The sequence below is a fragment of the Xyrauchen texanus genome, chromosome 6 (genome assembly GCF_025860055.1).
Source record: "Xyrauchen texanus isolate HMW12.3.18 chromosome 6, RBS_HiC_50CHRs, whole genome shotgun sequence".
Classification (NCBI taxonomy): domain Eukaryota; kingdom Metazoa; phylum Chordata; class Actinopteri; order Cypriniformes; family Catostomidae; genus Xyrauchen; species Xyrauchen texanus.
The window spans coordinates 43,215,528-43,241,984 of NC_068281.1; the positions used below are offsets into that span (position 1 = coordinate 43,215,528).

The 26,457-nt window shown below is 45.5% G+C and overlaps 1 protein-coding gene across 4 annotated transcripts in view; it reads left to right on the forward strand.

The window, feature by feature from the left end:
• Nucleotides 1-402: 402 nt before the first annotated feature.
• Nucleotides 403-26,457, forward strand: part of LOC127644915 (gastrula zinc finger protein XlCGF49.1-like) — a 38,951-nt gene continuing 12,896 nt past the window's right edge. For 2 of the 4 annotated variants that reach the window (XM_052128371.1, XM_052128370.1), the window contains exons 1-2: nucleotides 8,979-9,487; nucleotides 14,139-14,285. In XM_052128371.1, coding sequence (XP_051984331.1) covers nucleotides 14,201-14,285 — 85 coding nt within the window. In that variant the 5' untranslated portion in view covers nucleotides 8,979-9,487; nucleotides 14,139-14,200. Of the gene's footprint in view, nucleotides 466-8,978; nucleotides 9,488-14,138; nucleotides 14,286-26,457 lie in introns of those variants that run through there. The other 2 variants (XM_052128368.1, XM_052128369.1) reach the window with 2 other exon arrangements.

The following is a 26,457-nucleotide window of genomic DNA, read 5'->3' on the forward strand; positions in this document are numbered from 1 at the left end:
TTATTTTTATGTGATTTTGTGAAGTTATTCCAGAGCTTCTAATATTTTAAAAAAGAAAATAGAAAGATTGAATCTTTATGTTTTGCTATGTCAAAGTATTTGTTGTTTTAGTAGCCTGCATCCTTGTTTTGTATTTTTGTGTGTGTATGTATGTGTATGTGCATATATGGATCTATATATATCCTATTTGGTCTTGAATCTTGCTCCTTGTCCTGGTTCCTTTAAGTTTGTTCTGTGTCTTACGTTGCTGAATGCTCCCTGTTTTGTTTTGTGATGTATAATTGCAATAAAAAAATAAATAAATTTAAAAATAAAAAAAAAACGTGACTGCTCAACGGCTCAATAGGTGGCGACATGCACGTGGAATGCGAATCCCCAAAAAGCAAAGAAGAAGACGGTCATCTTGTATTGTGACGTCATAAATGCTGCAGAGCGCTCACCCTGCTATTATTTATTTCAGTTAAGGTAAGTGTTTTATAAGGTAAAAAAACATTTAGTATACGTGCACATGAGTGCATTTTATTTTTTTAGCTGATTGAGATTAACAAAATGTCATGTAAACTATTGTTTCGCTTTTGAACACAATGCTGTTGGGGTTTGATCCAGTAACAATTTATTTGGCTAAAATGGCGTTTCGCTGTTATTATAATCCCTTAGAGAGTCACTAATATCTTTACTAGATTTTGTGAAAGTCCACTGATTATAAATGTGCATAAACACGACACTGAGCAGATTTTTATTTCTTCAGCTGCTCCTACTCGTCTCATGCACTAAAACAACAACCTTCAAAAATGCAGTAATTAAATAATACAACTTTTGTTGTTGTTTTTTTTTTAGATTATTTATGATGATAACTCATTGTATAATAATATGTTAATGTACACTATTTAATGCGTAATTAAATAACCGCACCTCGTATTATATTATCCTGGGCTGGCATTAAAAAGTACATTCAGGTTCAGCATTTTATTTGAACTACACTCATAGGAAATTGGATGTAACTGTACTCGTCACACAAATAAATTCTCTGAAAGCAAGGTAAATATGCAATAATTAAATCATACACAAGTTTCCCTGCTAACACACGATGGACCAGTTATGTAATTGATTCCTCTTTTTTGGTAATTTAATGACTTACTAACAGGCAACGTAACTGTAACGTCACAGGCCCGTAATTTCATTACCACAACGTCATCTTTACGTCCTCCTAATGTTGCAAGCTTAACCAGAAGTTACCTAATAAATACACATTTGGTAATTCTGTGATTTATTGGCAACTAACTGCAACATCACAGGCCCATAATTAATTACTTCTTCAACTTCCAGTTCAACTTTTTTACTTTTTCTATTGTGATTAAAAAAATTAAATAATAAATCATAGTCCGAGTCCAGTCGCAACACAGGAAAATTGCATTTCTATTACAGATTTGTGTTGGAGCAGTTGAAAAATTGCTATCATTAAAATATGTACAATTTATTTGGATGATTGAGTGAACATAGGGCTGGGCGATATGGCTAAAATTGTTATCACGATAATCTTTTTCATATTGTTCGATATCTAACAAACCTGTTACTATGAACAAGAACATTATGGAGCTCACTTGGTGTGTGGTGTAAAGAAGCCGTGAAAAACATTTGAGAAAATAGGGGGTCTGGGTATCTCAGCGAGTATTGATGCTGACTACCGTCCCTGAAGTCGCAAGTTTGAATCCAGGGTGTGCTGAGTGACTCCAGACAGGTCTCCTAAGCAACCAAATTGGCCCGGTTGCTAGGGAGGGTAGAGTCACATGGGGTAACCTCCTCGCGGTCGTGATTAGGGGTTCTCGCTCTCAATGGGGCGTGTGGTAAGTTGTGCGTGGACCGCAGAGAGTAGCATGAGCCTCCACATGCTGTGAGTCTCCGCGGTGTCATGCACAATGAGTCATGTGATTAGGTGCGTGGATTGACGTCTCAGAATCGGAGGCAACTGAGACTTGTCCTCCACCATGAGTAACCGCACCACCACGAGGACCTCCTAAATAGTGGGAAATGGGCATTCCAAATTGGGAGAAAAAGGGGATAAATAAATAAAACATTTGTGAAAATACATTGGCTAAATTATTATTATATTTATTATTATGAAATTATTATTTCATGCACTTTAGTTTTAAATGGAATGGATGAATTTAACAGCCAAGAATGTTCTTTTCAATAATAACATGGTGCTGTCGGGTTTATCTGCCATCTTGTGGACAATGTCAATTTAAAAATGTGGTGACTTGAAAATTAAAATTTTCTTCAGAGATTTACACATTTAAATTTCATAACACAATTACTGAGTGATCTTTAAGATAATATTAATAAACCTTAAATTTACTTGTGTTTTATTGATTTCATCGTTAAGCATTGCTAACGTCTAGGTTACGTATGTAACCTCCATTCCCCGATGGAGGGAACGAGACGTTGTGTCAGAGAAGCGATATCCACCTCTGATCTTTGAAAAAAGGCCAATGAGAGTTGGCAACCAGTATTTGCATGTCCCGTCCCCGGACATACAGGTATTTAAGCGGCGCAAATACGGGAGTTCATTCAGGATTTTTCTGAGGAGCCGGCAATGGTCCGGCCACAACAGGGGCTCGGCTCAGCGACGTGGCAGGGGAGACACAACGTCTCGTTCCCTCCATCGGGGAACGGAGGTTACATACGTAACCTAGACGTTCCCCTTCTGTCGCTCTCTCCACGTTGTGTCAGAGAAGCTACACTAGGGGTCCACTTAAAAAGAGCCATGCGCTGAGCCGTGTACGTGATCTGCTGATACAGGAGCGAGCAGGTATTCCTACGTGCAGAACGACCAACTGTATCAGGCTGCACGTACCCTTCCCCAGTGCCCCATTTAAGCCATCAGGATTCCTTATCGTTACCCTGGAGAGGGGAACAAGGTGACGGCCGCCAACATGGGAACGGGCCAGCCTGGCTGGGCCTCTTTTCTCTCTATGTTTCTCGCATAGAGCAACTACGGCCGGGGCCCTTACACGCATTGAGGGAAGGGGGTCTTAGCCCTTAGTAGGGCGGAGAAGACCCTGCGGAGGCCACACCTACCCGGGAGGGGAGGCAAATTTTGAGTGGCAAAAACGTCGCATGGCCTATACTTAGGTCTTATGCGGAACAGTAGTGCGGTGGTAGATCCAGCCTCACAGAGGGGGGAAGCAAACAGCACGGCAACCGAGGCAGCTGTAACTGCCTAAGGGAAACACGGAGTCAACTCGTGAGGGGACAGAACCGTGGTTTTACACACAGGGGGAGTCCGAACAGGAGGCCTTACCTGTGGGGCACCTATACCAGTACAGGGTAGCTTGCGGTACCCGCAGTGGCTTGGGTAGGCGAGTTCCTCCGCAGAACTGCGACCCACGAGGGCTAGGGAGGAGTCAACCAGTGTCCCAAACCTGGGATCTCCTGGGAAAGAAGGCGCACTGTTTCCCCTGGTTAGGGGGAAGGGCGCTGGGTGAAAGCGATTCACCCGGTCAGATCGTGGACGTGCCACCGAGTTCTACGGGCTCGGTACCTGAGAGAACACGGGACGATACTGACTCAACTCGGAGATTGTAGAATCTCACAAAAGTGTTAGGTGTTGCCCAGCCCGCTGCTCTACAAATGTCTGCTAGGGCAGTGCCCCTAGCCAGTACCCACGAGGACGCAACACTCCTGGTGGAGTGGGCTCGGACCCGCAAAGGGGGGGGGCCCGGCCTGGGTGTGATAAGCCAGGGAAATGGCGTCGACAACCCAGTGGGCGAGTCTCTGCTTGGAGACAGCATTCCCTTTCTGCTGTCCCCCAAAGCAGACGAAGAGCTGCTCAGAGCGTCTGGTGCTCTGTGTGCGGTCCAGGTAAATACGCAAGGCACGTACTGGACACAGCAGTGAAAGGGCTGGCAGGTTCACCACCTGATCCCTGAAGGGTGTGGTAGGAACCTTGGGCACGTAGCCCGGTCGCGGTCTTAGGATCACGAAAGTGTCCGCCGGACCGAACTCCAGGCAAGCGTCGCTAACAGAGAACGCATGCAGGTCCCCGACCCTCTTGATGGAAGCGAGCGCGATCAGCAGGGCGGTCTTGAGAGAGAGGGCCCTGAGTCCAACTGAGTCAAGCGGCTCAAAGGGGGGTCTCCGGAGTCCCATAAGGACGACCGAGAGATCCCAGGAGGGAAACAGGTTAGGCCGGGAGGGAGTCATCCTCCGGGCACCTTTTAGGAACCTGACGATTAAGTCGTGCTTACCAAGAGACTTGCCGTCTACCGTGTCGTGGTGGGCCGCGATAGCGGCAACATACACCTTGAGGGTGGAGGGGGACAGCCTCCTCTCCAGCCTCTCCTGAAGAAACACGAGCACTGACCTAACTGCGCACTTCTGCGGGTCTTCGGCTCGGGAAGAACATCAGTCCGCGAACAGACGCCACTTCAGGGCGTAAAGATGCCTGGTCGAAGGGGCTCTGTCTTGGTTAATAGTGTCTATGACGGCCGAAGGTAGGCCGGCTAGATCCTCCGCGTCCCATCCAGGGACCAGACGTGGAGATTCCAGAGGTCTGGATGCGGATGCCAGAGCGTGCCCCGTCCCTGAGAAAGAAGGTCCTTCCTCAGCGGAATTCGCCAGGGAGGGGCTGTCATGAGGAGCGTGAGATCCGAAAACCACGTCCGGTTGGGCCAGTAGGGGGCCACCAGAGTGACTTGCTCCTTGTCCTCCCTGACCTTGCATAGCACCTGTGCAAGAAGGCTCACTGGGGGAAAAGCGTACTTGCGCAGCCCCGCGGGCCAGCTGTGCGCCAGAGCATCTGTCCCAAGGGGAGCCTCTGTGAGGGCATACCAGAGCGGACAGTGGGAGGTTTCCTGGGAGGCAAACAGGTCTACCTGGGCCTTGCCGAACCTACCCAAATCAGCTGGACCGATTGGGGGTGGAGCCTCCCCTCTCCGCCGGGCAAGGTTTGTCTTGACAGCGTGTCCGCTATCACATTGAGGTTGCCGGGGATGTGAGTGGCATGCAGTGACTCCAGTCGCTGCTGACTCCAAAGGAGGAGACGACGGGCGAGCTGTGACATGTGGAGGGAGCATACTCCGCCTTGGCGGTTTATGTAGGCCACCACCGTGGTGCTGTCTGTCCTGACTAGGACATGCTTGCCATGAATCAACGGAAGAAATTTCTTCAGGGCAAGAAAAACGGCCAGCAGCTCTAGGCAGTTGATGTGCCAGCGCAGCGGCCCTCGGTTCCACCGGCCTGCGGCTGCGCGCCCGTTGCACACGGCGCCCAACCCAACTTGGAGGCGTCGGTTGTAACCAGAACGCGACGGGACACCTGCTGCAAGGGTACTCCTGCCCGTAGAAAGCAGAGTTCTGTCCGGGGTTTGAAGGTTTGGAGGCAGGCAGTGGTAACTTCCACGCCGTGCGTGCCATGGCGCCATGCTCGTCTCGGGACTCGAGTCTGGAGCCAATGCTGAAGTGGTCTCATATGCATCAACCCCAGTGGCGCGGCCGCCGCGGAGGATGCCATATGCCCCAGGAGCCGTTGGAAACGTTTCAGAGGGACCACGGTGCCTGGTTCGAAAGAAGCGAGGCATTCCAGCACTGACTGAGCACGCTCGTTGGAGAGACGTGCTGTCATTGAGACTGAGTCTAACTCCAAACCGAGAAAAGAGATGCTCTGGACCGGGGTGAGCTTGCTCTTTTCCCAGTTGACCTGAAACCCTAAACGGCCGAGGTGCTCGAGCACCTGGTCTCTGTGTGCGCGTAGTAATTCCTGCGAGGAGGCCAGAATGAGCCAATCGTCGAGGTAATTGAGTATGCGTATGCCCGCTCCTCGTAGCGGGGCAAGAGCCGCCTCAGCGACCTTCGTAAAGACGCGAGGGGACAGAGACAGGCCGAAGGGGAGGACCTTGTACTGATACACCTGGCCGTCGAACGCGCACCGTAGAAAGGGTCGATGTCGAGGGCGAATTGAGACGTGGAAGTACACATCCTTCAGGTCTACCGCTGCGAACCAATCTAGATGCCGGACGCCAGATAGAATTTGTTTCTGGGGAAGCATTTTGAATGGGAGTTTGGACAATGTCCGATTGAAAACTCGCAGGTCCAAGATCGGTCGTATGCCGCCGCCTTTCTTGGGTACAACGAAGTAAGGGCTGTAGAAACCCTTCTTTGTTTCGGTCGGAGGGACAGGCTCTATCGTGTCCTTGATTAGAAGGGAGGCGATTTCCTCGCGCAGGGAGTGGGCATGTTCGCCGTGCACTGCGGAGGAACGAACGCCCACGAAGGGGGTTGGAGACCTGGCAAACTGAATTGCGTAACCGAGTCGGATGGTCCGGTGCAGCCACCGTGACGAGCTGGGCAGTGAAAGCCATGCCTCTAAGCTCCGTGCTAGGGGCACCAAGGGGACGAGTATTTTGGACGTACCCGGCGGGGCTTCGCAGTGGTGCGGAACAGGTAACGTGGCGTCGGGAGGCGCTATGGCGTCCCGAGGCTCTGGTGCTGAGAATAAACTCAAAGCACTTACCTTGTTCCGCGCACCCGGCAGGGGGCGGGTTCGTGACTGAGGAGGAGGTCTGATGCTGGTGTCCTCTGGACTCGTCTGAACCGGCCGGCTGGGGAACAGTCGTGGGGCTGAGGGCGGAAGCACCGCATCCTGGGCGCCGAGACTGTTGAGGCCTGAAAGCAAGGTGCCGTGAGAACGGCATTTGCTGGCCATGTGACCCAGAGGTAAAGGAAATAGCTCTTTTATTGAGAATTTGGGTTTGGCAAATGAAAAAACAAAAGATTCTCCTCCCGGCCCTCCACCGGGGGCCTTACCATCTCCGGAGCTAACTTCTTGTCCTCTGGGTCCGCTGTCTCAGGGACGCTTGGGAGCCTTCCGGGTCCTCGACGGGGTCCGTGAGGCAGGGGGCGTACGCTTCCTGCGGTTTGCTCGACGCCGGGGCTGAGAGCTGGGCCCAGGTTGGGGCGGAGCAGAAGGTCTTCTGGCCGCGGGAGGACGCCCTCGGTGAGCAAGTGGGGCCTGGGCCGTGGCAGCAAGCTTGCGGCGCGGCATGATGTGCGAAATGGCCTCCGTCTGCTTCTTCACCAGGGAGAACTGCTGGGCAAAGTCCTCAACGGTGTCGCCGAACTGGGAGACAGGGGCGTTGAGGAAGCGAGTCTTGTCGGCTTCACGCATCTCAACCAAGTCCAGCCATTGCTGACGTTCCTGGACCACCAGGGTGGCCATCGCCTTCCTGCAGCGTGTTGGGATCAGGGCCACCCCCGTGCATGTTGCGAAGTGCCTTGGCTTGGTGGACCTGCAGGAGAGCCATGGCATGCAGGGCGGAAGCGGCGCGTCCGGTAGCGATGTAGGCCTTCGCGGTGAGCGAGGATGTTGCTCTACAGGACCGGGAAGGGAGTACAGGGCAGCCCCGCCAGGTGGTAGTGCTTCCGGGACATAAGTGGAGCGCAACAGCTCTATCCACCTGGGGGATCTCCGTGTACCCGTGGCGCGCTCCACCGTCGAGGGTGGCGAGGGCGGATGAGCAGGTGGCGGTGCGACGAGTGGAGAGGGGTGCTCTCCACGAAGACGTCAGCTCATCATGCACCTCCGGGAAGAAAGGAACCGGGGGTGAGGCTGTGAGCGCGCCTCACGCTCAAGAACCAATCGTCCAGCCGTGATGGCTGTGGGGAGGATGGAGGGTTCCAATCCAGGCCCACGCTGTTGGCTGCCCGGAAAGCATATCGGACATCTGCGCTGCCGGCCTCCTCCTGGGCGTGCAAGCCCGAAGGCGGCAGCCCAGAGGAGCCCTCAGCGTCAGAGCCCACGCCCTCCGATGTCGCGGCGAACTCATCTGCTTCCATTTCAAGAGGGTAGGCAGACTGGCTGTGAGGAGAGTCGCCACCACCTCGAGCGGGGACGGGAGTCAACGAGCGTGCCGGGGCGCGGGTGGTCCGAGAGGGCGTACCCGGCGGAGCTGCACCCGCTGCCATCCCCGAATCGCCTCCATCGCCAGCAGCATCGTCCTCAATCCCGTGAGAAGAAGGAGCGACGCGGGGGGCGGCTGGAGTGGCTTGCTTACGGTTGTAAGCAAGCCGCGACCGCAACGTTGTCATGGTCATGTTCTCGCAATGAGAACATGAACCATCCACAAACGCAGCCTCGGTGTGATCGCTGCCCAGACACACGAGACAACGCCTGTGGCCGTGGGAAGCGGAGAGTACTTTACCGCATCCAGGAACAACACAGGGGCGGAAAGGCATCTTTAAAAAGACGCGTCCTTAAAAGGACATTCAACGCCGCTGTGTTTTGCTCTTTTAGAGAAAATTACTCTTTTAAATAAAATCACTCTTTTATGAATGAAAGACTCGTGAGAGATCTTTCTTATCTGCAACTGTCGATGCGCTCAGGGACAGGAAGTGCACAGCCGTGCAAACAGGAGAAAGCCGCTGTTGTGCACCGTAGAATCCAACAGCATGCAGCAGAGGATAGCAGGAACTCTGTGTGTAATACGCAGCAGTCTGCAAACACGACCATCGTCTCCGAAGAAATTTTCTGAATGAACTCCGGGGGCGGGACATGCAAATACTGGTTGCCAACTCTCATTGGCCTTTTTTCATAGATCAGAGGTGGATATCGGCGCTCAAGATAGACCCCTAATGTCGCTTCTCTGACACAACGTGGAGAGAGCGACAGAAGGGGAACTATAATTTGATGACATTTCTGAATCATCTACACAATTTAAGAGCCTTCAAATTAATAAAGAAAATAAAAATTAATTGGATCTGAGTGGAGACATCCGCAAAATGTGCATAAATCAAATGCCTACATATTTACACAATAACAAATTGAAACTACAATAACTTTGCAATGTTCTATGATGAGCAGAATTTGCTATTTAAAATGTTTAAAACGTCTCGAAAACACAGAAAAGAAAATCCCTCTGAAGATTAAATATTTTCTTTTCGTAAATTTCAAATGTATTTAACATGATACGCATAGACAGTTATATTTTAATATAGTGATGGATGGGAAATACACAAAACATACTGTAATATAACAGCACGCGCCTCCACCTGAACTCTTGTGCGGGAACTGAGAGCGCGCATAACAGAAATGCATCTGACAGGAATGATTGTTTTTCGGTGGTAAGACACTTTTTATTTCACAACACAATATATGAGCATACACAATAAGTTATGAACATAACACTAGAATATTTCCAAATTTACGTAAAGCCAGAATCACATCTGACAGAAGATAAACAGGACAACGTGTATTTCTGAGAATATTTTTGACTTCTGCCTCGTCTGACAGGAGAGTTTTTCTGAGGTAAAAAACAGTCATTACTTCACAAACAGACATTTATTAAAAATGTTCTGAAATATTTTGTGTGTAGATGTTCCTTGAGATTTGGAAAGTCGATAAATGCATAAACCTGTTTTTACCATTATAGTTCCCAGACTGCAGAAGACAGCAGCTGCACATCTGTGTCAAAGTTCAACAACCACCTCAGATGGTTAAGTAACATTATTTCCTTCTAGTTGAAATTCTGTTCATATTTTTGCATCTATTTAATGAATAATAACAATTAATTATTTTCCGCTAACATTCTGCCAAATGTTTTTAACAGAAGTGTATTATACAGGATATGTTTTATGTATGTAAATATGTTTTATGCTATTTGTTAAAATAAATGTATATATAATATAATATAAAAGTGAGTCCATCTATTTATCTATCATCTATCCGTCCATCTGTCTGTCTGCCCATCTATCTCTGTCCATCTATCCGTCTAGCTGTCTGTCTGCCCATCTATCTATCTGTCTGTCTGTCTGTCTGTCCATCTATCCGTCTGTCCATCTATCTGTCTGCCCATTTATCTGTCAGTCTGTCCATCTATCTGTCTGTCCGTCTGTCTGTCTATCAGTCTATCTGTCTGTCTTTCTATCTGTCTATCTGTCTGCCCTTCTATCTGTCCGTCTGTCCATCTATCTGTCTGCCCATCTATCTGTCCGTCCATCTATCCGTCTGTCTGTCTATCCATCTATCAGTCTATCTGTCCATCTATCTGTCTGTCCATCTATCTGTCTATCTGTCTGCCCATCTATCTGTCCGTCTGTCTGTCATCTATCTATCTATCTATCTATCCATCGTCCGTCCATTCGTCTGTCTATCCATCTATCAGTCTGTCTGTCATCTATCTATCTATCTATCTATCTATCTGTCTCTCTGTCTGTCTGTCTATCCATCTATCAGTCTGTCTGTCTCTGTGATCTATCTGTCTATCAATTTATCATCTATCTATCCATCTATCTATCTGTCTGTCCGTCTGTCCATCTATCTGTCTGCCCATCTATCTGTCCGTCCATCTATCTGTCTGTCTGTCTATCCATCTATCAGTCTATCTGTCCATCTATCTGTCTGTCCATCTATCTGTCTGCCCATCTATCTGTCCGTCTGTCTGTCATCTATCTATCTATCTATCTATCTATCTATCTATCTATCTATCTATCTATCTATCTATCTATCCATCGTCCGTCCATTCGTCTGTCTATCCATCTATCAGTCTGTCTGTCATCTATCTATCTATCTATCTGTCTCTCTGTCTGTCTGTCTATCCATCTATCAGTCTGTCTGTCTCTGTGATCTATCTGTCTATCAATTTATCATCTATCTATCCATCTGTCTGTCTGTCTGTCTGTCTGTCTGTGATCTAACTATCTGTCGTCTGTCTGTCTATCCATCTATCAGTCTGTCTGTCTGTCATCTATCTGTCTGTCTGTGATCTATCTATCTATCTATCTATCTATCTATCTATCTATCTATCTATCTATCTAGTGGCAGGCCAGGCAGAAATGCTGCACACCTGTCTGTTTGTCTGTATTTTTTTGCTTTAATTTAATATAATTAGTATTGTAAAAAAATTGTAGATCTGAAGATTATATTTTAATAAAGTAATTTACCATTTTTATATATCCTTAAAATGGCTTTAAATTAAATCAACAAATGTAATTCAAGGCATTAGGTGTTAAACTGGTACAGTTTAATATGAGCACAAAAGTCATTTCGGCTTGTAATTTCATTGTAATTGCCCATGTCTTCATTTATTTTATTGTTGCATTTTTTCTCTGTTCTCTGTCAAAATAAATGAAGTACATTAACTTTGAGTCTGCATTCGTTATTCACACACACAGCTGTTTAAAAAGCCTTTAAATTAATGTTGGGCAAATGAGGACATAAATTAGGTTAGAATACTGTATGTCTTGTCTGCCCATAGAATGATCATTAAAAGCAAAAATTACCGTCTGAAGTTCCAAATGGAAGTTACCAGTTCCAAAGTTACACTGTGGCTATGAATCCAAGAATTTCACTTTTCCGGTTGTCACAATGTAATCAGTTATATTGCCACGTCGAATGTTTGGTCATCATATTACGTTGCAGTTATGTAATGGTCACGTAATTTGATTAGCTAGGTAATAGTTTCAACCTGTTTTTGTAATGCTCTGAGACCTCGTATTATGTACTCTGGCAGCCAAAAGTTTGGAATAATGTCTAGATTTTGCTGTTTCAGAAGGAAATTGGTACTTTAATTCACCAAAGTGGCATTCAACTGATCGCAAAGTGTAGTCAGGACATTACTGATGTAAAAAACAGCACCATCACTATTTGAAAAAAGTTTGATCAAATATAGAAAGGCTCCATTTCCAGCAGACATCACTCCAACACCTTATCCTTGAGTAATCATGATAAATTGATAATTTGGTACTAGAGAATTTTTTACCATTACATCAAACACTGCTGAAAGATATTTGGTTTGTTAAATGAAGCTTAACATTGTATTTGTGTTTGAGTTGCCACATTATGCAATAGATTGGCATATCTTAAGGTCAATATTAGATTAAAAAAAAATGGCAAAATAGAAACAGCTTTCTCTTGGAACTTGTCAGTCAATCGTTGTTTTGAGTAATGAAGGCTATACAATTCTTGAAATTGCCAAAAAACTGAAGATTTCATACAAATATGTACACTAACGTCTTCAAAGACAAAGGACAACTGGCTCTAACAAGGACAGAAAGAGATGTGGAAGGCCATATGTACAACTAAATTATTTCTCTAAACTAGTTTGAGAAATAGACGCCTCACATTTCCTCCGCTGACAGCTTCATTGAATTCTACCCGCTCAACACCAGTTTCATGTACAACAGTAAAGAGAAGACTCAGGGGTGCAGGTTAGAGTAGGTAAAGAAACACAGACATTGGATAACAGATAATTGGATAGATAAAAGAATGTTATGGATCTTAACCCCATTGAGTTTTTGTGGGATCAGCTAGACGTGTAAGGTGCGTGAAAAGTGCCCAACAAGACAGTCACATCTATGGCAAGTGCTACAGGAAGCGTGGGGTGAAATGTCACCTGAGTATCTGGACAAACTGACAGCTGGAATGTCAAGGATCTGCAAAGATGTCATTGCTGCACATGGAGGATTTTTTGATGAGTACTCTTTGAAGTAGTTTAAGTTAATAGTAATTTTTCATGTTATTAATGTCCTGACTATATTGTATATGACTGACACATTGTGATCAGTTGAATGCTACTTTGGTGAAAGTACCAATTTCTTTCCATAAGAGCAAAATCTGTACATTATTCCAAAATATTGGCTGCCAGTGTACTTTATGGGAAGAATTGCAAAGAAAAAGACACTTTTGAAACAGAAAAGGTTAGAGTGGGCAAAGAAACACAGACATTGGACAACAGATATTTGGAAAAGAGTGTTATGGATCTTAACCCCATTGAGTTTTTATATATGTACATATATAAAAATAAAGACACACAGAGGTAGATTTATGCAACAGATTCTGCATTCCTCAAAATGCATCAAAACATGTGAAAACATAAAGAAACAGTTATACCAATCAACCAGATTAAATTTGTACAGGGGTACCAATTCTATATTTTAAAAGCTTATTCTGTATTTTTTAAAAATAATTATATATATATATATATATATATATATATATATATATATATTCAATTAAAGACATAGTTAACCCCAAAATTCTCTCATCTTTTACTCACCCTCATGAAATCCCAGATGTGTATGACTTTCTTTCTTCAGCAGAACTCATTTAAAGGAAAGTAGAGAATAGCTTAATATCTCAGCTCAGTAGGTCCTTAAAATGCAAGTGGATGGTGATCATTGATTGGTGATTTTGAAGCTCCAAAAATCACAGACAGTCAGCATAAACATCATCCATAGGACTCCAGCGGTTAAATTCATGACTTCTAAAGGGTCACGAATGCTTTTTGTGTGAAAAAGATCTTTTTAACTGTAATCTCAACGCTTCCGATAAGCTTCATGAGAGCTCAACAGTTGAGACATCAAGGACAAGCACAAAATGCCCCATTGTGAGTAAAGAAACCGATGAAGCTTCTGTACAGAGGTCCTCCTACTGAAAGTACTTTGAACCGTACTTAAATATTGAGCTTTTTCACACCAAAAGTGATCGTATCGCTTTAGAAGACATTAATTTAACTGTTGGAGTATGGATGAAGTTTATGCTGTCTGATCACCATTCACTTGCATTATAAGGACCTACTGAGCCAAGATATTTATCTATTTGTCTTCAAATGTGTTCTGGTGAAGAAAGAAAGTCATACACACCTGAGATATCATGAGGGTGAGTAAATGATGAGAGAATTTTCATTTTTGGGTGAACTATCCCTTTAATTATAATTAATTTTTAAAAATGAGCCAAGAAATGTTTACTGTCACTAAACACATGCACCCTCTATATAATGCCATGGCAAATGACTTCCTAAAGCAGCATCCATGACCAACATTTCCATATTAAAGCTTCTATTTGAATACCTTTTCAGTAAGTTACATAAAATAATATAATATAGCTTTGGATCTTTACTTCTGACTTGAGTGCCTTACACCATTTTCTGTTCTCAGTGTAGTGTATTAAATGAATAGCAGAGTTTATAATGCGTGTTCAGTTCAATACCTGGCCATCATTGAAGCTCAACAAATATGTAATCACTTATATGTGAGCGAACACCATTATTCGTAGAAGCGTGAAAACCATCAGAGCACAAAACAGCTAGATATTAATGCATGAAGTATAAGGCCCTAATATTTTAAGTGTTAATTTCTCTTTTATAGGTTTAACAAAGAAAAACCAACACCAGCTACCCCCTTGAATCTGCCTACGGACCCCTGAAAAGATGGAGCCTGTTAAAGAGGAGAATGAAGACGTCAGTATTTCAGAACTATTCAGACTGAAAAATCAAGATACTGAGGAACAAATAGGTTGGTGTCCATTCTTGATATTTATTAAATGTCTGAGGAACATTAAGGTAACAAAGCTTCAGTCTGTTTTCCAGATTTGGTGGCTGTAGTTATAAAAGTCAAAGGAGCTGTAAAATTAAAATAGTTCAATTAGAGCTTCTTCTCACACTGATGAATTGATCAGCTTAATTGCAGGGGAGTGTTGGTGGTATAGTGGGCTAAAGCACATAACTTGTAATCAGAAGGTTGCTGGTTCGATCTCCACAGCCACCACCATTGTGTCCTTGAGCAGGGCACTTAACTCCAGGTTGCTCCGGAGGGATTGTCCCTGTAATAAGGGCTCTGTAAGTCACTTTGGATAAAAGCGTCTGCCAAATGCATAAATGTAAATAAGCCATTGACCTACCGAATTTGCAAAATACATTTAGCTCTATGGAGTGAAGCGTCACCTTTAACATTTACCCTGACCTACGTTCCGCTTACGTCAAGCATTGTAGTGTGGCTCTCAAACAATTTAAACATTGACCCTGTTGCCACTAACCTTTCGTAGCATCAGTCAATGATAACTGGACAGTTCAGATCGCATATCGTTACATGGACAACGTCAGTGCTAAATTAAAAGACTTGCTCTGCCGTACTTTTCATGTTAACCTGTAAAAGACACACTTCTGCCCAGTTGAGACTCATAGATATGCCTCTAATATTTTTTTTAAGATTCTGGATTCAGCTAGCTTTATTGGTATTTTAAAAAGTGTCAGGAAACCTATTTGCACATTTAAAACAGAGCTGTCGGAATTTACGCCTTCATTTATTTACGTGATTCATTTCAAATGTTTAATGCGTTATTTTACTGCGAATAATGTGTTTACCAATTTTGACATTAGATACTGATATTATATTCAGCTCTGTGTGAGTTCTAAACATGGATTGAAATAGGGAGAACCTTTACGATAAATAAATACTCTTAATAACTATAGCCTGTTATGCTTATGCGCATCCCGAACGCAGATCTGAGACAACTCTCAGTGTCAGACAGAATCAGCAAATGACTCCAGAAAACGTATCGGTTACCTAACGTAACCTCGGTTCTCTCTAGATGAGGGAACGAGTATTGCGTAAGCTAGCTTACGCTACGGGAAAGCTTCATCTTTTCTGAGATATTGAAGCCAAAAAATTATCCTTAATTTTTGTATCCATTGTCAACGCAGTGCGGCAGCTGCAGACCTTGAGCGGGCTAGCTAGCGAGCTCATAGGTTGCTCTGCGGCAACTGCTGCAGCCTATAGACGAGCTTGGGCGAACTCGCATCCAATGAGAGGCGTCCGCGCGCTCACTGCATCAAAGCCCGCCAAAATGGGCGTGACTTGAGTGCATATAAGCGTAGTTCGTAGGCTGGAACCCTGGTTTTCATTGACTGAAGCGAAAAGTCGCTGGTGGCGCGAAGCACGGCCGGCTACGCAATACTGCGTTCCCTCATCTAGAGAGAACCGAGGTTACGTTAGGTAACCGATACGTTCTCTTCACGAGAGGTTCTCTCGTATTGCGTAAGCTAGCTTACGCTACGGGAACCCATTGTCAACGCCGTGCGCGCCAAGCATCCACTGTATGAGCCCCAGGGAATTAAGGGGGGACCCGGGGAGCCCTTATGAGTGGGGAAATAATAATTGGCCGGCAAGAATGCGGGTCATTGATTGTGTAATACATAAGCACATAGTGGGAAGGGAACGACAGAGCGGCGGTGCCGGTCTGTGTGGAATGTGTCCCATCAGTGCAGCTCACCAGGGGAGCTGTAGCGTATTAAACCGCTAGTAGTTTTGCCTGCAGAGCGGGCACTTCCATATTATAAAATCTGACAAAGGTGGAGGGGGAAGTCCATCCCGCTGCCACACTTATGTCGTGAATGGAAATCCCGCTGGACCATGCCCACGAGGATGCCATGCCTCTAGTGGAGTGAGCCCTAATGCCCAACGGGCATGGCAGGTCTTTTGACGCGTATTCAGCAGCAATAGCGTTCACTATCCATCTAGATAGTGTCTGTTTCGAGGCGGCGAGACCTTTGGTGCGCCCTCCGAACGAAACGAAAAGCTGCTCAGAGCGTCTGAAAGCGGCGGAGCACGCAGTATACAATCTCAGTGCTCTGACCGGGCAAAGGAGATTGGCGTCGCGTTCGCTATCGGGTGCTGGCAGCGCCGATAGGGAAATGACCTGTGCTTTGAAAGGAGTACCGATCACCTTGGGAACATAGCCGTGTCTAGGCTTTAAAATGACCTTGGAGTCACTTGGTCCAAACTCAAGACACGCAGCGCTGACAGACAGCGCGTGAAGGTCTCCCACACGTTTGACTGATGACAGGGCAGTCAGAAAAACGGTTTTGAGTGAAAGGTATTTCAAATCCACGGATTGAAGTGGTTCGAAAGGGGGCTTTCATAGTTTCGAGAACTATAGAAAGATCCCAGATAGGAACCGATGGGGAGCGCGGGGTTCATCCTTCTAGCTCCCCTGAGGAAGCGGATGACCAGCTCGTTTTTACCCCATGACTGGCCGTGCAGGGGTTCAGCGAACGCCGCAACGGCCGCCACATACACTTTGAGCGTGGATGGGGATCTGCCCTTATCCAGCAGCTCTTGTAGAAATACGAGCAGCGACGACACCCCACATGTCCGCGGGTCCAGGTCTCTGTCGGTGCACCATTTTGAGAACACAGACCATTTTGACGCATAGAGTCTTCTCGTGGAAGGGGCTCTAGCGTGTATGATGGTGTTTATTACTCCTTCTGGCAGAGCGACGGATAGTCGTTGATCACCCACGCATGCAGCGCCCAGCGCTCTGGGTGGGGATGCCAGATTGTGCCGCGAGCTTGAGAGAGGAGATCTGCTCTCACTGGGATGGGCCACGGCGCTGTCAGTGACAGCTGCGTAAGCTCCAGGAACCATGTCTGATTCTCCCAATGCGGGGCTATGAGGAGCACCGAGTGACGCGTTTCCCTGATCCTCTGCATTACCTGTGGCAATAGCGAGACGGGAGGGAAGGCGTAAAGCGGGCGTCTGGGCCAGTCCTGGGCCAGCGCGTCCTCGCTTTTCGAGAAAAATATTGGGCAGTGAGAGTTCTCTTTGGACGCAAAGACGTCTATCTCTGCTCTGCCGAATAGGTGCCATAACGTCTGGACTGTTTGAGCGTGCAGGGACTATTCCCCTGGGGGAATATTGTCTCTGGACAGTCTGTCCTGGCCGTCGTTCAGGTGGCCTGGTACATGCGTCGCCCTCAGCGAGCGCAGGTGGCACTGGGACCAACTCAGTATGCGTTTCGTCATATGGAAGAGGTTCCTGAATCTGACACCGCCCTGACGGTTTAGGTAGGATACCACAGATCTGTTGTCCGAACGGACCAGGACGTGGTGACCCTGAATGACCGGGAGAAAGCGCACGAGCGCGTATTTCCAGACAATTTATGTGAAGGAGCTTTTCCTGAACTGACCATAGGCTGAAAACCGGAGAGCCCTCGCAGACCGCGCCCCAACCCGTGTTGGACGCGTCTGTCGAGATGACTTTTCGGCGAGATACAGCTCCCATTGTCACTCCCCGCTGATACCATTCGGCCACTGTCCAGGGCTGCAGAGCTGATATACAGGTCTGAGTCACCTTGATGGGCTGGCGGCCTGTGGCCCAAGCCTGGCGAGACGCGCGGGTGTTTAGCCAATGCTGAAGCGGGCGCATGTGCAGTAAACCCAGCTGAAGTACTGCTGCGGCTGAGGCTATGTAACCTAGCACTCTCTGGAATTTCTTCAGAGGCGTGAGGCTGTTCATCTGAAAAGATGCGGCTAGTCGCTGAACACGGCGCACGCGCTGTGTAGATAAGAGAGCCGTCATTGCCACGGAGTCTAGTTCTATTCCAAGGAAGGAAATTGTCTGACTGGGCTGTAGTGAGCTCTTGGTCCAATTGACTGCAAGACCCAAACTGTTCAGATGGCTGAGGAAAACTGCTCTGTGAGACAGAAGCTCCATATGTGACTGTGCCATAATCAGCCAGTCGTCCAAATAGTTCAAAATTCGCAAACCCTGACTCCGCAGGGGTGCGAGCGCCGCATCCATGCACTTCGTGAAAGTACGAGGTGCTAAGGACAGGCCGAACGGGAGGACGGTGTATTGATAAACCTTGCCGTCGAGGCGAATCTCAAGAATGGCCTGTGACGGGATTTACCTGAATCTGAAAGTATGCATCTTTCAGATCGAGAGAAATAAACCAGTCCCCTAGGCACATGCGCGAGGAGTTTCCTGATTGTAAGCATTCTGAACGGTCTTTTGCAAGCACCTTGTTCAAAACCCTGAGATCTAATATGGGTCTGAGGCCGCCGTCTTTCTTGGGAACAAGAAAATAACGGCTGTAAGCCCCGACTCAGCTCAGAGAGGGTGGCACTTTCTCTATGGCCCTTTTGCACAGAAGGCTTGCTATTTCTGAACGAAGCATGCACGCTGCTTCCGTGTTCACAGTGGTTTCGAGCCGGCTCTGAAGCGAGGAGGGCGGCGATCGAACTGTAGCAAATAGCCCTGTTGTATTGTGCTTAACACCCACTTGGATATCCCTGGAATAGCTTCCCACGCTTTGAAGCGTAACGCTAGAGGGTGAATGGCCAATTCACTCTGATTGCCGCACACAGAGCTGAACAAAATGTGTGAGTGCGTTTAGTGTGTTTATGCATGATTGCTCGCAGACAGCATGAACAGGCTGTTTTGTGAGTGACTTCCGATTGGAATGAATGGGGAAAGAGTCACATCTGTTACGTGATGCGCAAGCATAGTCATGGGCACGGGACTTACACACAGAGGAATGTTTGCTGGCCATGTAACAGAGCGGGCAGAGAATGGGCGCGTGCACGTATTCGTGGGCGCATTTATTGACTCTAGCGCTCGAGCGGTTCGTAACCGCTTTATGTGAGCGTGCTCTGGTGGGGACACGAGACATGCAGTGCTTGTGTGTAGAGGTGAACACTGGATTGTGGGCACATTTTCTACACATAGGGCTGGTCATGTGACAGAGCGGCCAGAGAATGGGCGCGCACACGCATTTGTGGGCGCCTTCATTGACTCTGACGCTCGAGCGGTTCATAACCGCTTTATGAGAGCGTGCTCTGATAGGGGCACGGGATGTTTTATGCTTGTGTGTAGGGGTGAACACTGGGTTGTGGGCACATTTTCTACACATAAGACATGTTTGCTCTTTACAAGATTTATTTGGGTCGCCGTGAAAACGGCATTTGAGTGCAGGCAAGCGGGCAGTGTCACCGGCTTGTTGGCTGCTAAATTCACCACTGCAGTAGCCTGAGAGAAGGGGACTGACAGGGGGCGAAGCTTTGACGGTGGTCCGGCCGCGGCGGGACTGAGCCGTCGTTTGTTCAACACAGTTAGGAAGACTTCGGCTGCTCGGGTTTCAGCGTTATCTTAGATCGAGGCCCGCTGGGGCGGCGGTCTGCGGCGGCTGTCTGAGCGCTGATCGAGGGCGGCCGCCCTGTCGACGCTGAGAAGTCTGAGTTTGTTGAACTGGGCACTGTGAAGAGGCTCGTGCAGGAGGCTGATCACGTGAGCGGCCTGCAGAGGAGCTAGCGCGACGCGGCAGGAAGAGGTTCATGGCTTGGGTGGCTTTCTGGACTTCTGAGAAGCGGTCAACATTGCCACTCACCGCGGAGCCGAAGAGACCGGTCGGAGAGAGTGGTGCGTTGAGGAATGTGGAGCGCTCTGCTTCTCCCATGTCGGCTAGTGTTAGCCACAAGTGTCTCTCGGTCACAGTCAGCGAGGCCATGCACTTCCCTAGAGCTTGGGCTGCAGCTTTGGTAGCGCGAAGGGCGAGGTCTGTCGCGCTTCGTAGATCAGTAACAGCCTCTGGGTGCCTGCCTTTCTCATCCCACTCTCGACCTTAGACGGGAGCACAGGCTTGGAACGCCATCTCGCGGAGGGCGGACAAAGGTGTGCTGCTACCGAGTCCTCGACCGGGGGGATGGAGGAGTAGCCTCTCTCAGTGGCGCCGTCCACCGACGCGAGAGAGGTGGAGACGTGGGAACGGACCTGGCTGAAAAGGAGCGCTCCACGACTTTGCAAGCTCCGTGTGTAATTCCGGCAGGAAGGGAGCGGCCCGGGCCGCGGGTGTAGAGCGGTGATGGCTTTGAAGAAAGCAGCCGTCGAGTCTGTTGGGTGCCTGCTCAGGGGGCGGTGACCACTCGAGCCCGAGGCGGTCGACGGCTTGTGTGAGGAGGCGTGTTAACTCCCCTTCGACTCCGGCGCGGGGAGGGTGAAAGCGATGCTCGAGGGAGAGGCTCCGGCGAGGCAGTCGCTTCAACCACAGTTTCCGGCAGCCTTTGTGAGCGGCGCTTCTTCCTGCGCGGCTGAAGGTAAGGCGGCGGGCGGTTTCTGCTTTGAGCGCTCGAGTCGAGCCCGCAGGGTCGACATCGGTAGCTCCTCGCAGAAATCGCATCCGCCCTCAGTGAGGGCGAGCTCTGCGTGCCCCAGTCCCAGGCAGAGAGCGCAGATGATGTGGCGGTCTCCTGTGCTGAGAAGGGCACGACATGAGGCGCAAGTGGAGCGAGGCATCTTGAAAAAGACGCTCGTACTCTTTTGTGAATAGTTCGTGAGAACTAGCTTGCTGAATATAAGGATACGTCGTCGGATGGCGTAGCTCGCAGGATGGCTGAAGGTGGCTGAGACGGCCGGCTTCTTCTAGCGCTGTCCATGCTTGCTTGATGCCCCTCGAACGGCGACGCGGCTTCCAGGTCAGCGATGCGAAGAGCTTCGCTGAAGAGATGAAAATCAGGGTTCCAGCCTACTGAACTACGCTTATATGCACTCAAGTCACGCCCATTTTGGCGGCTTTGATGCAGTGAGCGCTGGACGCCTCTCATTGGATGCGAGTTCGCCCAAGCTCGTCTATAGGCTGCAGCAGTTGCCGCAGAGCAACCTATGAGCTCGCTAGCTAGCCCGCTCAAGGTCTGCAGCTGCCGCACTGCGTTGACAATGGATACAAAAATTAAGGATAATTTTTTGGCTTCAATATCTCAGAAAAGATGAATCTTTCGCGTAGCATAAGCTAGCTTACGCAATATGAGAGAACCTCTCGTAAGAGTACTACTATCCTATTAATCTCTCCTTAACACCTCACATATAAACCAGGGGAGTAATCGTAATAATGGGAACATTGCTCACAGAAGAGGATTGTCTTCATTTATTTTGAATGGGGTGAATTTGATTTTACACGCTGTAAAATGTAATACCTTAATTGGCTAAGAAATATTTCGCAGTTTTCTTATTTTATTCTATGATTTCTTAACTTCTGGGTTTATTAGATTTTAATTTATTTTACATTTACACTATGTTTGCAACTACTTGTGTGGTGCAATTTTTTTGCATTTCTCTTTCGCACGCACATATAATGAAAATAACTTTGATTTCTCTAAACAGGTTGCCTTGCATTCTAATAAAGAACACGTGATCTGATTCATGTTGGAGTTACTCTTTAGTTGAGTTAATTTAAAAGTTGTAAAAAGCAGACTCTGGTTGCCTCAGGATAGGTATTCCGGATGAGACAGAGAAAAACAATTAATAATGTTAGTGTTGATGCCATTCACTTCATTTTAAGGCAGAGTTCTAAAATATGAGAAGAGTCTTTGATTTCAATAGACCTGACTAATGCAGCATAACATAGAGTTTGGGATAAATTAGGGGTATGCTTGGCTAGAGAGATGAGTTGAGCCTAGACTTGAACTGAGAGAGTGTGTCTGAGTCCCGAACAATGCTAGGAAAGCTATTCCAGAATTTGGGAGCCAAACGAGAAAAGGATCTACCTCCTTTTGTGGGGGTAGATCCTTATTTACAGGTACTAGGCCTGCACAATTAATAGAAATATAATAATATAGAAATATAACAATAATATGTTTTAACTGAACAGCATAGCAATAGCTCATGCAAGTTAAGATTTTATTACAGAAATATAGTATCATCATCATTATCAATGTTATATTATAATACAATAATATGATATTCAAGTAGACTGGGAACCAAAAAAGAATAATGATGAATAATGGGCTGAGACCCTTTCACAAACTGGACAAAGACATGTACCCAGTGGACAGGTACAATTTGAATATGAAGAAAAAACAATTCTCAATTCGATTCTCAAAAAAATCACATACAAGTCTTTTAATTATCATATTGCATTTCAAATCGGAATCGCAATATTTTTCAAAATAACTGCTATGACTTTTTGTCCAAATCATGCAGCCCTATCAGGTGCTATTAACAGGCCAGAATTGTATGGCCTTAGAGAATGTGATGGATTATAGCTCCATAGAAGCTAGCAAAAGCAACGAGGAGCTAGACCATTCAAAGCTTGTAAGTAGTAGAATTTTTTTAACTGATATGAAACCTGTAGCGAATCAGCTCTATATTCTTCCACCGTTAGGTAGTGAATCAGTTCTATGAAATATTAATAATCAATCATAACTTGTTATAATCGATTATGAATATTTGGATCAGTTAATCGGGTTAACTTGATGTAGCTACATTAACATTACAACCAAATACTCGGTTCATCCCGTGAACACTCAATTTTGGTTATTAATTAATTAATAGAAATGTACATTTCGGGGCAAGGGAAATGTCTTTCTTACTAAGTATTAAGAGCAAGTAGTCAAAATCTATGATTAGTGACTTTAGATATGAGCTTGAGACACAGACAACTTTACATGTGACATGAACAAGACTTTATTAACTAGACTAAACATTTAAACTAATCTAACATACATATACATACATTCATACAGTTTACCAAGGGAAAGAGGGCTGAAGCAGAATACAGGAAGTTATAGCATTGTTTGAAGTTCAGCAGATCAACAGCCTGAGCAAACCATCAAAATTAGTTCTGACACACCCTTTTTAGAAAGGGGTTAAGGATACTTAATGTATCAAATAATGAGACTAAGTTTGATACTTGCATGTCCCATTTGAAATAAACTGTCCTGATGCAATTTGTTGAGGCTCCAGTTGATCTTTGATGTTGTCTTGATGAGAGAGAGAACCAGTGAGAATCAGAGACAAGGCCGTACGTAGCCTGGCACACGCTTGGGAGTCCTTGGGGCCTTCTAGTTTGGCATGATTCAGCGAGAGAGTGAGAGAGCACAAGGCTCAGAGGGCAAGAGAGGCTAAGAGTGAGCGAGGAAGAGAGAGGGCTAAGAGGGAGAGAAGAGAGGTTGGAGCTTGACTTTTAAGGCAGGGAGGTCACGCCTCCTCTGGGAGAAGTGACCCAATGAGACCCCTCCGTTTTGGGCGCGAGATTGTTTCTTTGTCCTGTCAAGGCTCATTTACATGTCATTTGCATAATTTATGACCGGGTCAGGATTTTGGGTTTAATCACTCAAAAGACAGTAAAAACATAGCAGAATACATTTTTAACGTAACCATATATTTATATTCAGCTCGGGCAAGTCGTAAGCTTTGATTTGATACCAAGAAAAGTATATTTGGTACCTTTAAAAGTGGGTTTAACATTCTTAGACTCTATATATATATCCTCAGAGTTTTACTACACAACTAAACAATCTTACTAGTTTGATATACAGCAGAAATACCAAAGCCTACGGGGATAAAAACATATTTCCTTAAACATAAGCCCTTCTGGGCTTTAAATGTGAGAAACGTGTGTGTCTCTCTCAACTTTTCACATTCCTTACTCATCTAAGGAGGGGGGTGCGGGGCGAGTCACATGAGTGGGGGTTTTATGACCCTTCGCAAGAATGTGTGCATTGCATTCAGAATCAATGACTTCATGATTCTCCATCCATACCCTACAAACCTAACAGGCAGCTAGTGATTTCACGATACCAAAATTTCAGTAGTTGATAACAATTCCGTTACCACAGCAAACATGTGCTAATATGGTAATGTGCTATTTAACACACTCCTTTAACCTGCAGTATTTAAAGTTCAATTTTAATGTAGATAATAAATGAAAAGATATGTATGTTTCTCAATTAATCATGCTCAAATGTTTTAAGCATGGCCCAACTGAAATCAGTTTTTTCCCCCAAATTCTTTTCTCAAATGTTTTTTTTTTATTATTTTTCAAGATTTTCATGTTTAAAACTTTAATTTCGTCATCAAAATGGTGTCTAATCAAATTCATTCTTAACTTCTATAAGCTTTTAACAAGTAAAAAATGGGACGATTCATTTTCAATTTTTAACAAACTTTTATTCCATACAAATGCACTCTTCCTTGGGATATATTGCTTAGTTTTTATTATTATTATCCATTAAAGATTATTTATTTAAGCAATATCACACGAGCAAGAGTCCCATAGGTAATCACAGCAGTGCTGATGTAGGACCATATCGCACTCTTGCTCGTGTGATATTGTTTATATACAACAGTTCAATGAACAAGTACATTTTTAAAAATGAGGACAAACTGAGTACATCACAAAAAATGCATTGTGCATGGAACTACTTTCCTACGCAACAAATCCTGTGTGTGTGTGTGTGTGTGTGTGTGTGTGTGTGAGATCACCTGTATCTGTTGCCACTCCCAAGCAGAGATAATATAGTGTGCTAGTCAGATTTCAGAAGATAATGGCATTTTTGTCAAATACATCATATTTTCTCTGTGGAAAAATTGCCGTCCAAGTGGGGGTATTCCTCCTATTTTGCGGTAGCCGGTGCGCAAGAGCCGATCATTATAGAAACCACAACGTCCTCCACCATTTTGAATAGTATGTCCTGTCCTGGACCTTGAGTTTGTGTAATTAATTTGTCTGTTGTGTCTCTCAGCTGTGATGACCCTTAATGCTGAAGTTGTTACTTTTAAGCTGTTTAAAGCTATTTTCCAGCTTTAGTAGTGTTGTAGTAATCCAAGAAATTATGATGAATGAAAATACTCAGCTGACTCATTTACACAATTTATTTTGCTGCCACCTGCTGGCTAAAATCTGCGATGTCACAAAAATAAATGTAAAGAGCCACTTCAAGCTTTTTACACATCTGCTCTACTCTTACACTTTAGTTTAGAACGACACGAACACAAGCGGTGTAATGCAAACAGTGAGGTGTCTGAGTGCTGATTTGCTGAGACATAAGTACTCTTGGAACGTCTCATCCAATCAGATTCGAGGACTGGAACTAACTGTTGTATATTATTATTATTATTATTATTATTATTAATATTACTATAGTGAACATGACATTTTTACTATACATTTGTATTTCTGTTGTAATCTTTTCAATTTCATGTGCCTATCTTAAATTATTTATCATGCTTTTATTTTTAAGTGAGCTTTTAGTTTGACGTGAGGTTTTGAGGGAAGCCTCAATCGTTTTGTCAGATAAACAGTTCGCTACATGACCCAGTGTGATCGTTAAAGCTCAAATGCTGTGATATAGACTACATGTAATAACGTGCTTCACAGTGGATTAGTGCTCTGCCACCTCATCTGATGCGAATGATTCACAATGTCTGTGGAGTTTCTAGTGTATGAGTGGTATGTTTCATACATTTATTTAAAGCACACAGCTCAAATTCAGACTAAGATTGCAGCATTTCACGGTATAATGATCACACTAGAACACTTGTTTTTCTGTTTCAAAAGTACCTTTTCTTGCAATTCTTCTCATGAGGCCTGCACCCCTGAGTCTTCTCTTTGCTCTTGTACATGAAACTGTTTTCCAGCAGGTAGAATTCAATGAAGCTGTCAGCTGAGGACATGTGAGGCATCTATTTCTGAAACTAGAGACTCTGATGTACTTATCCTCTTGTTTAGTTGTACATCTGAACTTCCACATCTCTTTCTGTCCTTGTTAAAGCCAGTTGTCCTTTGTCTTTGAAGACGTTAGTGTACACCTTTGTATAAAATCTTCAGTTTTTTGGCAATTTCAAGCACTGCATAGCATTCATTCCTCAAAACATTGATTGACTGATGAGTTTCTAGAGAAATCTGTTTCTATTTTGCCCTAATATTGACCTCTATTGCATACTGTGGCAACTCAAAAACAAACACCAAGACAATGTTAATCTTCATTTAATGAACCAAATAGCTTTCAACTGTGTTTGATAAAATGGCAAGTGATTTTCTGGTACCAAATTATCAATTTAGCATGATTACTCAAGGATAAGGTGTTGAAGTGATGGCTGCTGGAAATGGGGCCTGTCTAGATTTTATCAAAAA